The 11,622-nt window shown below is 45.6% G+C and overlaps 1 protein-coding gene across 2 annotated transcripts in view; it reads right to left on the bottom strand.

The window, feature by feature from the left end:
* Positions 1–2,719: 2,719 nt before the first annotated feature.
* mccc2 (methylcrotonyl-CoA carboxylase subunit 2) overlaps positions 2,720–11,622 on the bottom strand; it is a 42,074-nt gene continuing 33,171 nt past the window's right edge. The window contains exons 12-17 of one of the 2 annotated variants that reach the window (XM_090191283.1): positions 9,751–9,827; positions 9,569–9,635; positions 9,126–9,282; positions 8,313–8,427; positions 7,847–7,932; positions 2,720–5,034 (exon numbers count right to left, since the gene is read on the bottom strand). In XM_090191283.1, coding sequence (XP_090047409.1) covers positions 4,917–5,034; positions 7,847–7,932; positions 8,313–8,427; positions 9,126–9,282; positions 9,569–9,635; positions 9,751–9,827 — 620 coding nt within the window. In that variant the 3' untranslated portion in view covers positions 2,720–4,916. Of the gene's footprint in view, positions 5,035–7,846; positions 7,933–8,312; positions 8,428–9,125; positions 9,283–9,568; positions 9,636–9,750; positions 9,828–10,193; positions 10,256–11,622 lie in introns of those variants that run through there. The other variant, XM_090191284.1, reaches the window with a different exon arrangement.

Here is an 11,622-nt window from a genome sequence, read left to right as displayed (position 1 = left end):
GAGAACATCCCTGGTCATCTCTACTGCCTCTGACCTGGAGGACTCACGAAACAGAGAACATCCCTGGTCATCCCTACTGCCTCTGATCTGGAGGACTCACTAAACAGAGAACATCCCTGGTCATCCCTACTGCCTCTGATCTGGAGGACTCACTAAACAGAGAACATCCCTGGTCATCCCTACTGCCTCTGATCTGGAGGACTCACTAAACAGAGAACATCCCTGGTCATCTCTACTGCCTCTGACCTGGAGGACTCACGAAACAGAGAACATCCCTGGTCATCCCTACTGCCTCTGATCTGGAGGACTCACTAAACACAAGAGAACATCCCTGGTCGTCCCTACTGCCTCTGATCTGGAGGACTCACTAAACAGAGAACATCCCTGGTCTTCCCTACTGCCTCTGATCTGGAGGACTCACTAAACAGAGAACATCCCTGGTCATCCCTACTGCCTCTGATCTGGAGGACTCACTAAACAGAGAACATCCCTGGTCATCTCTACTGCCTCTGACCTGGAGGACTCACGAAACAGAGAACATCCCTGGTCATCCCTACTGCCTCTGATCTGGAGGACTCACTAAACAGAGAACATCCCTGGTCATCCCTACTGCCTCTGATCTGGAGGACTCACTAAACAGAGAACATCCCTGGTCATCCCTACTGCCTCTGATCTGGAGGACTCACTAAACAGAGAACATCCCTGGTCATCTCTACTGCCTCTGACCTGGAGGACTCACGAAACAGAGAACATCCCTGGTCATCCCTACTGCCTCTGATCTGGAGGACTCACTAAACACAAGAGAACATCCCTGGTCGTCCCTACTGCCTCTGATCTGGAGGACTCACTAAACAGAGAACATCCCTGGTCGTCCCTACTGCCTCTGATCTGGAGGACTCACTAAACAGAGAACATCCCTGGTCTTCCCTACTGCCTCTGATCTGGAGGACTCACTAAACAGAGAACATCCCTGGTCATCCCTACTGCCTCTGATCTGGAGGACTCACTAAACACATGCTGCGTTTGTAAATGTTGTCTGAGTGTTGCAGTGTGCCCCTGGCTATCTGTAAATAAATATATAAGGAATTTGAAACTTTATACTTTTACTAAGTAGTATATTTTCTCAATTACATTTACTTTTGATACTTAAATATATAAATATATATATTTAAGTATGTAACTAGGCAAGTCAGTTAAGAACCACTTGCACTGAGATGCAGTGCCTTAGACCGCTGCACCACTTGGGAGCCCAATATTTAAAACTTTTACTCAAGTAGAATTTTACTGGGTGACTTTTACTTGAGTCATTTTCTATTAAGGTATCTTTACTTTTACTCAACTATGACAATTGGGTACTTTTGCTACTCTTGCTAGCGGGCGCTACGTCCAGCGGGCGAGTGCAGTTTGCCATTCAAGACATGATTTGCATCTCTGGGTTCCTTTCTATCAATAAATGACGCTCCCTTAACCGCTTCACCCACTTGAAGAAAAGTGTTGATCACAACCGCCAGTAGGTGGCGGCACCTCTTAAACACCACAGAAGAGAAGCGGGGAAGCCTGAACAGGAAGTTTTTCGTAGTTTACCGTCCTCCCTGGTCGTCACTAGTTACCACAGCTAAATCTCGCCTATTTCTACATGTTTTTCTTCTTAAAATTTGATTTGAAACATAACCCTAAGCGTAAACACACTCATAACCTTATATTAAGACTCCAACACTTAATTGTGTTTTCTTTGTATAATCTTTTACAACGTAACCCTTTTAGACGTTGTGGCTGTGGTAACTAACGTTAGTTGAAACCATCCTCCATCGACAGCTCTGATGGGAGAAACACGCAGGGAAGAAAATAGCAGGAGTGAGTAGAGAGGAGATGGTAGTGGATGTCCCAGTCTGCAGGGAATACCATGCAGGAGAACGATCATGGCATACTAATAGTAAAGGTGGACTTTGTTGTGTTTATAGCGTAAGTGATATTGTGAAGTATGCGCTTGGAAAAGGAGTCTGCCAGATTGACCAGGAGTGGTCTTATTCTTGAGTCATTGTATTTCTGAACAACAGAGGAAGATTGCAGTGAGCCTCAAAAGAATCCAGACAACAGAAGTTGTGTGTTTTGAACTTCGGAGTAGAGACACCCGTCAAAGGAGTCATCTCAGGGGTGACCACGGATGTTCAGGTTGAATCCCTGAAGAGAATTCCTGATGTGGTTGGTGTCCGGCGTCTGACCCGCTGGGTGACTGAAGGAAAATAAGAGTCTGTCGGTTCTGTTGTTGTTTCATTAAGAGCAAATACCTACACGTGAAGCTTGGTTACGTCAGATACTCTGAACGAGTTCGTGTCCCCAAACCACTGCAGTGTAAGAACTGTTGGGGGGGGGGGGGGAGTGATGATCCCGAGTTCCTGTAAGGGTGAAGGAGATTGAGGTGGCAGAAGTCAGAACGACCACCCGATGTCTCAATGCTAACTGGGAGGTCCTTGTGACACGTTGAAAATTCTACAGTACATTACCATTTTCAATAAATATCCAATGATCATTTAACATTTCACTGTTCTGTTTCAATCAAATAAAATGGAGGTTTACCAAACATTGGCCAGCATCAATGCAGGCTGTTTCAAATCATGTTACCAAGTGTTCTAAAAGCTCAACAATTAAAAGCTATTAATTTGGGGAGGGTATGGGAGAACAATGTTTCTGTAAATACATAATGAAACAAAAACACAGGTTTCCGTGTGCGGTCAGTTCTTTTAATTGGTGAACACCAGTGTTAATCCAAAATCCTAGAGAAAGTAGAAGCAACATACAAAAACCAGAGTTGGTTAGCTAGAGACTCCCAGTTCCCAGAAGAGGTGTGATGTTTGACCATATCAGAAGTAGTAGAGAGGCACGGAGTGTGATCAGGAGGACACTTAGGATTCTGACTTGAGGTTCCATTACTTATCTCTTGACTTTTAAACACAAGTCTCCTTATTGACACTGATTAATGATTGCAGATACAGTCTAACAAAGATGACAGTTTAGTAGCTTTTCCAGAACAAAATGTTTTTCTATGGTCAGTGGCAACGCTGCCTGGGGGTGTGCAATATACTGTTTCTACAAAATACATCATTGTCCCAAATGGCTCCCTATTCTAAAGTGCACTACATTTGACCAGGGCCCATGGGGTAGTAGTGCACTATATAGGGAATAGGGTTCCATTTGGGAGGTCCAATACAGGATACAGTCCTTGTATCAGTACAGCCTGGCTCCAGAGTCTGTCCTCTAGTGGGTCTGTGGATGTTTAGCCTGTCCTCTAGTGGGTCTGTGGATGTCTAGTCTGTCCTCTAGTGGGTCTGTGGATGTCTAGTCTGTCCTCTAGTGGGTCTGTGGATGTCTAGTCTGTCTGTGGATGTCTAGTCTGTCCTCTAGTGGGTCTGTGGATGTTTAGCCTGTCCTCTAGTGGGTCTGTGGATGTTTAGCCTGTCCTCTAGTGGGTCTGTGGATGTCTAGTCTGTCTGTGGATGTCTAGTCTGTCTGTGGATGTTTAGTCTGTCCTCTAGTGGGTCTGTGGATGTTTAGTCTCTCCTCTAGTGGGTCTGTGGATGTCTAGTCTGTCCTTTAGTGGGTCTGTGGATGTTTAGTCTGTCCTCTAGTGGGTCTGTGGATGTTTAGTCTGTCCTCTAGTGGGTCTGTGGATGTTTAGCCTGTCCTCTAGTGGGTCTGTGGATGTCTAGTCTGTCTGTGGATGTCTAGTCTGTCTGTGGATGTTTAGTCTGTCCTCTAGTGGGTCTGTGGATGTTTAGTCTCTCCTCTAGTGGGTCTGTGGATGTCTAGTCTGTCCTTTAGTGGGTCTGTGGATTTTTAGTCTGTCCTCTAGTGGGTCTGTGGATGTTTAGTCTGTCCTCTAGTGGGTCTGTGGATGTTTAGCCTGTCCTCTAGTGGGTCTGTGGATGTCTAGTCTGTCCTCTAGTGGGTCTGTGGATGTTTAGTCTGTCCTCTAGTGGGTCTGTGGATGTTTAGTCTGTCCTCTAGTGGGTCTGTGGATGTTTAGTCTGTCCTCTAGTGGGTCTGTGGATGTTTAGTCTGTCCTCTAGTGGGTCTGTGGATGTTTAGCCTGTCCTCTAGTGGGTCTGTGGATGTCTAGTCTGTCCTCTAGTGGGTCTGTGGATGTTTAGTCTGTCCTCTAGTGGGTCTGTGGATGTCTAGTCTGTCCTTTAGTGGGTCTGTGGATGTTTAGTCTGTCTGTGGATGTCTAGTCTGTCTGTGGATGTCTAGTCTGTCTGTGGATGTTTAGCCTGTCCTCTAGTGGGTCTGTGGATGTCTAGTCTGTCTGTGGATGTCTAGTCTGTCTGTGGATGTTTAGTCTGTCCTCTAGTGGGTCTGTGGATGTTTAGTCTGTCCTCTAGTGGGTCTGTGGATGTTTAGTCTGTCCTCTAGTGGGTCTGTGGATGTTTAGTCTGTCCTCTAGTGGGTCTGTGGATGTCTAGTCTGTCCTCTAGTGGGTCTGTGGATGTTTAGCCTGTCCTCTAGTGGGTCTGTGGATGTCTAGTCTGTCCTTTAGTGGGTCTGTGGATGTTTAGTCTGTCCTCTAGTGGGTCTGTGGATGTTTAGCCTGTCCTCTAGTGGGTCTGTGGATGTTTAGTCTGTCCTCTAGTGGGTCTGTGGATGTTTAGCCTGTCCTCTAGTGGGTCTGTGGATGTCTAGTCTGTCCTCTAGTGGGTCTGTGGATGTTTAGCCTGTCCTCTAGTGGGTCTGTGGATGTCTAGTCTGTCCTCTAGTGGGTCTGTGGATGTCTAGTCTGTCCTCTAGTGGGTCTGTGGATGTTTAGCCTGTCCTCTAGTGGGTCTGTGGATGTCTAGTCTGTCTGTGGATGTTTAGTCTGTCTGTGGATGTTTAGCCTGTCTGTGGATGTCTAGTCTGTCCTCTAGTGGGTCTGTGGATGTCTACATCCGGAACACTCCGAAGCGTGTCCTCTGTGTCGGGGCATTGAGTGTAGCACTGAGACTCATTCCCAGAACCAGACGGGTGTCAGCCGGGTCGATGATACCGTCATCCCACAGCCTATCAGACGGGCAGAACAACATGGAAGATAAAACATAAGGTAAAACTCAACAATAGATATTATTTTATTTATTTACATTTATTTACAGAGGTCTACTACACCTGTTGTATTCAGCATTTCACTGTAAGGTCTACTACACCTGTTGTAGTCAGCATTTCACTGTGAGGTCTACTACACCTGTTGTATTCAGCATTTCACTGTGAGGTCTACTACACCTGTTGTATTCAGCATTTCACTGTAAGGTCTACTACACCTGTTGTAGTCAGCATTTCACTGTGAGGTCTACTACACCTGTTGTAGTCAGCATTTCACTGTAAGGTCTACTACACCTGTTGTAGTCAGCATTTCACTGTAAGGTCTACTACACCTGTTGTATTCAGCATTTCACTGTAAGGTCTACTACACCTGTTGTATTCAGCATTTCACTGTGAGGTCTACTACACCTGTTGTATTCAGCATTTCACTGTAAGGTCTACTACACCTGTTGTATTCAGCATTTCACTGTAAGGTCTACAACACCTGTTGTATTCAGCATTTCACTGTAAGGTCTACTACACCTGTTGTAGTCAGCATTTCACTGTAAGGTCTACTACACCTGTTGTATTCAGCATGTCACTGTAAGGTCTACTACACCTGTTGTATTCAGCATTTCACTGTAAGGTCTACTACACCTGTTGTATTCAGCATTTCACTGTGATGTCTACACCACCTGTTGTATTCAGCATTTCACTGTAAGGTCTACTACACCTGTTGTATTCAGCATTTCACTGTAAGGTCTACTACACCTGTTGTATTCAGCATTTCACTGTGATGTCTACACCACCTGTTGTATTCAGCATTTCACTGTAAGGTCTACTACACCTGTTGTATTCAGCATTTCACTGTAAGGTCTACTACACCTGTTGTATTCAGCATTTCACTGTAAGGTCTACTACACCTGTTGTATTCAGCATTTCACTGTAAGGTCTACTACACCTGTTGTATTCAGCATTTCACTGTAAGGTCTACTACACCTGTTGTATTCAGCATTTCACTGTGAGGTCTACTACACCTGTTGTATTCAGCATTTCACTGTAAGGTCTACTACACCTGTTGTATTCAGCATTTCACTGTGAGGTCTACTACACCTGTTGTAGTCAGCATTTCACTGTAAGGTCTACTACACCTGTTGTATTCAGCATTTCACTGTAAGGTCTACTACACCTGTTGTATTCAGCATTTCACTGTAAGGTCTACTACACCTGTTGTATTCAGCATTTCACTGTAAGGTCTACTACACCTGTTGTATTCAGCATTTCACTGTAAGGTCTACTACACCTGTTGTATTCAGCATTTCACTGTGAGGTCTACTACACCTGTTGTATTCAGCATTTCACTGTAAGGTCTACTACACCTGTTGTATTCAGCATTTCACTGTAAGGTCTACTACACCTGTTGTATTCAGCATTTCACTGTAAGGTCTACTACACCTGTTGTATTCAGCATTTCACTGTAAGGTCTACTACACCTGTTGTATTCAGCATTTCACTGTAAGGTCTACTACACCTGTTGTATTCAGCATTTCACTGTAAGGTCTACTACACCTGTTGTATTCAGCATTTCACTGTGAGGTCTACTACACCTGTTGTATTCAGCATTTCACTGTAAGGTCTACTACACCTGTTGTATTCAGCATTTCACTGTGAGGTCTACTACACCTGTTGTAGTCAGCATTTCACTGTAAGGTCTACTACACCTGTTGTATTCAGCATTTCACTGTAAGGTCTACTACACCTGTTGTATTCAGCATTTCACTGTAAGGTCTACTACACCTGTTGTATTCAGCATTTCACTGTGAGGGCTACTACACCTGTTGTATTCAGCATTTCACTGTAAGGTCTACTACACCTGTTGTATTCAGCATTTCACTGTAAGGTCTACTACACCTGTTGTATTCAGCATTTCACTGTAAGGTCTACTACACCTGTTGTATTCAGCATTTCACTGTGAGGTCTACTACACCTGTTGTATTCAGCATTTCACTGTAAGGTCTACTACACCTGTTGTATTCAGCATTTCACTGTAAGGTCTACTACACCTGTTGTATTCAGCATTTCACTGTAAGGTCTACTACACCTGTTGTAGTCAGCATTTCACTAAGGTCTACTACACCTGTTGTATTCAGCATTTCACTGTCAGGTCTACTACACCTGTTGTATTCAGCATTTCACTGTAAGGTCTACTACACCTGTTGTATTCAGCATTTCACTGTAAGGTCTACTACACCTGTTGTATTCAGCATTTCACTGTGAGGTCTACTACACCTGTTGTATTCAGCATTTCACTGTAAGGTCTACTACACCTGTTGTATTCAGCATTTCACAGTAAGGTCTACTACACCTGTTGTATTCAGCATTTCACTGTAAGGTCTACTACACCTGTTGTATTCAGCATTTCACTGTGAGGTCTACTACACCTTTTGTATTCAGCATTTCACTGTGAGGTCTACTACACCTGTTGTATTCAGCATTTCACTGTAAGGTCTCCCTGTTGTATTCAGCATTTCACTGTAAGGTCTCCCTGTTGTATTAAGCATTTCACTGTAAGGTCTCCCTGTTGTATTCAGCATTTCACTGTAAGGTCTCCCTGTTGTATTCAGCATTTCACTGTAAGGTCTCCCTGTTGTATTCAGCATTTCACTGTAAGGTCTCCCTGTTGTATTCGGCACGTGACAAATAACCTTTGATTTAAAATACTCTTCATAATTCATTATAAGCACATTAATAATGCATTGTTAATGCCATCATCGACTGGGTGATGCTGATATCTCACCTAGCGCTGGAGAAGTACGGGCTTCCTTCCTCTTCAAACCGTTTGACGATGGGTTCCTTCATGGCGGCCTCCTGCTCTGCTGTGAACTGAACATGGGACATTGCATATATTAGTCCTGTAACATCTTAGATCAGCCCGATCCAAACCTCCCCTTGGGGACTCCCAGCCGATCCAAACCTCCCCTTGGGGACCCCCAGCCGATCCAAACCTCCCCTTGGGGACCCCCAGCCGATCCAAACCTCCCCTTGGGGACCCCCAGCCGATCCAAACCTCCCCTTGGGGACCCCCAGCCGATCCAAACCTCCCCTTGGGGACCCCCAGCCGATCCAAACCTCCCCTTGGGGACCCCCAGCCGATCCAAACCTCCCCTTGGGGATCCCCAGTGGAGTAATACTGACCTCCTGACCTCTCTAGTCCGCTGGTCTCTAGATGTTAACCCACTGAGACATGGTGGGGTAATACTGACCTCCTTGCCCTCTCTAGTCCGCTGGTCTCTAGTGATGGTCGCTAGTACGGTGGCAGCCTGCTCTCCACCCATCACAGAGATACGGGAGTTGGGCCACATGTACAGAAACCGGGGGCTGGAGGAGGGGAGGAGACATCTTGTTTACTGTACATGAGGAACCCTTGGTTCCTCTAGCTACCAGGAAAGAAGGACCTAATCCTAGGACCAACCCTCAGTAAAATCGTTCTGTCCATATAGGGCAGGGATCATCAATTAGATTCAGTCGCACAACATTTTTTTCTTGAGTGGATGGAGGGAGGCCGGAACATAATTACAAATCATTTCTAGACTTTGACCGCAATAATCCCAAAACAGATATGTCAGACTAAAAGAAAATCATTTCAAACCTTGTTTACATTTGTGAATCTATTATGTGCAGGAACACTTAGGAACAGGTTTCTTAGATTAAATCACTTGGGAGCTGATTTCCTGGTGTTTCTACACTCTTTTATGTCCAACAATTAAAACTCCACTTATTTATTTTTGCTCAGTACTTAGGAGGCCAGATAAACCCCCCCCCCACCCGGGCCACCAGTTGGGGAACACTGATATAGGGTGGTGTACTATGTAGTGTGTACTATGTAGTATGTAGGGTATACCCGTAGGCTTGACAGGGCATGTCATTAGGACGTTTTTTTGTCAGGTGGTGTAGTGTGTACTATGTAGTGTGTACTATGTAGTGTGTAGGGTATACCCGTAGGCTTGACAGGGCATGTCATTAGGACCTGTATTGTCGGGTGGTGTAGTGTGTACTATGTAGTGTGTAGGGTATACCTGTAGGCTCTGCCACACATGCCGTAGTTGCCCGCTCCGTACGAGCCGCCGATGATCACCGTGATCTTGGGCACGTTGGCACACGCAACCGCCGTGACCATCTTAGCCCCGTCCTTGGCGATGCCACCTGCCTCGTACTCCCTGCCCACCATGAAGCCTGCAGAGAGAGACAGAGAGGGGAGAGGACAGAGAGGAGGGATGACAGAAACAGAGACGGGGAGAGGACAGAGGGGCAGGAGGACAGAGGGGGAGGAGGACAGAGAGGGGAGAGGACAGAGAGGGGGAGAGGACAGGGACAGAGGGGCAGGAGGACAGTCGGGGAGGAGGTTCGAGGAGGACAGAGTGACACAGGGTCAGAGCACAAAACAAAAAGCTGAACCATTGAACTTCATACACCCTGCCAGCCATGTTTTGTAGAAGGAATCCATCTCGTCTGTACTTACCCGTGATGTTTTGTAGAAAGATAAGTGGAATGTTTCTTTGACAGCACAACTCTATGAAATGAGTTGCCTGGAACACAGTAATGCAGAAGTCAATATGTACATAGTGGTTATTTTACTGTGAACTAAAAGATCCTACTTCTCTGTAATCATGTGACAGATCAACTTCAACGGCATAAACTTACTTTCTTAGCAGACTCTGAGAACAGGACTCCATTGTTACCAATGATTCCAACAGGGTAACCAAATATCCTGGAGAACCCTGTGAACAGACATGAGAATGAATCAATCACACCTGTACCCTAACAACACGCAGGGCTAATCACACCTGTACTACAACAACAGGGTAACCAAATATCCTGGAGAACCCTGTGAACAGACATGAGAATGAATCAATCACACCTGTACCCTAACAACACGCAGGGCTAATCACACCTGTACTACAACAACAGGGTAACCAAATATCCTGGAGAACCCTGTGAACAGACATGAGAATGAATCAATCACACCTGTACCCTAACAACACGCAGGGCTAATCACACCTGTACTACAACAACAGGGTAACCAAATATCCTGGAGAACCCTGTGAACAGACATGAGAATGAATCAATCACACCTGTACCCTAACAACACGCAGGGCTAATCACACCTGTACTACAACAACAGGGTAACCAAATATCCTGGAGAACCCTGTGAACAGACATGAGAATCAATCAATCACACCTGTACCCTAACGACACGCAGGGCTAATCACACCTGTACCCTAACAACACGCAGGGCTAATCACACCTGTACTACAACACCACACAGGTCTAATCACACCTGTACTACAACAACACAGGTCTAATCACATCTGTACCCTAACGACACGCAGGGCTAATCACACCTGTACTACAACACCACGCAGGTCTAATCACACCTGTACTACAACACCACACAGGTCTAATCACATCTGTACCCTAACGACACGCAGGGCTAATCACACCTGTACTACAACACCACACAGGTCTAATCACATCTGTACCCTAACGACACGCAGGGCTAATCACACCTGTACTACAACACCATGCAGGTCTAATCACACCTGTACTACAACACACAGGTCTAATCACACCTGTACTACAACAACACCAGACAGGTCTAATCACACCTGTACTACAACAACACACAGGTCTAATCACACCTGTACTACAACACACAGGTCTAATCACACCTGTACTACAACACCACACAGGTCTAATCACACCTGTACTACAACAACACCACGCAGGTCTAATCACACCTGTACTACAACACCACCACGCAGATCTAATCACACCTGTACTACAACACCACGCAGGTCTAATCACACCTGTACTACAACACCACCACACAGGTCTAATCACACCTGTACTACAACAACACCACCACACAGGTCTAATCACACCTGTACTACAACAACACCACCACACAGGTCTAATCACACCTGTACTACAACACCACCACACAGGTCTAATCACACCTGTACTACAACAACACCACACAGGTCTAATCACACCTGTACTACAACAACACCACACAGGTCTAATCACACCTGTACTACAACACCACCACACAGGTCTAATCACACCTGTACTACAACAACACCAGACAGGTCTAATCATACCTGTACTACAACACCACACAGGTCTAATCACACCTGTACTACAACAACACCACCACACAGGTCTAATCACACCTGTACTACAACACCACCACACAGGTCTAATCACACCTGTACTACAACACCACCACACAGGTCTAATCACACCTGTACTACAACACCACCACGCAGATCTAATCACACCTGTACTACAACACCACGCAGGTCTAATCACACCTGTACTACAACACCACCACACAGGTCTAATCACACCTGTACTACAACACCACCACACAGGTCTAATCACACCTGTACTACAACAACACCACCACACAGGTCTAATCACACCTGTACTACAACAACACCACCACACAGGTCTAATCACACCTGTACTACAACACCACCACACAGGTCTAATCACACCTGTACTACAACA

Source organism: Oncorhynchus mykiss, chromosome 11 (assembly GCF_057628025.1).
Source record: "Oncorhynchus mykiss isolate SJ-2025 chromosome 11, ASM5762802v1, whole genome shotgun sequence".
Classification (NCBI taxonomy): Eukaryota; Metazoa; Chordata; class Actinopteri; order Salmoniformes; family Salmonidae; genus Oncorhynchus; species Oncorhynchus mykiss.
This window is presented reverse-complemented; position numbering and strand designations above follow the sequence as displayed.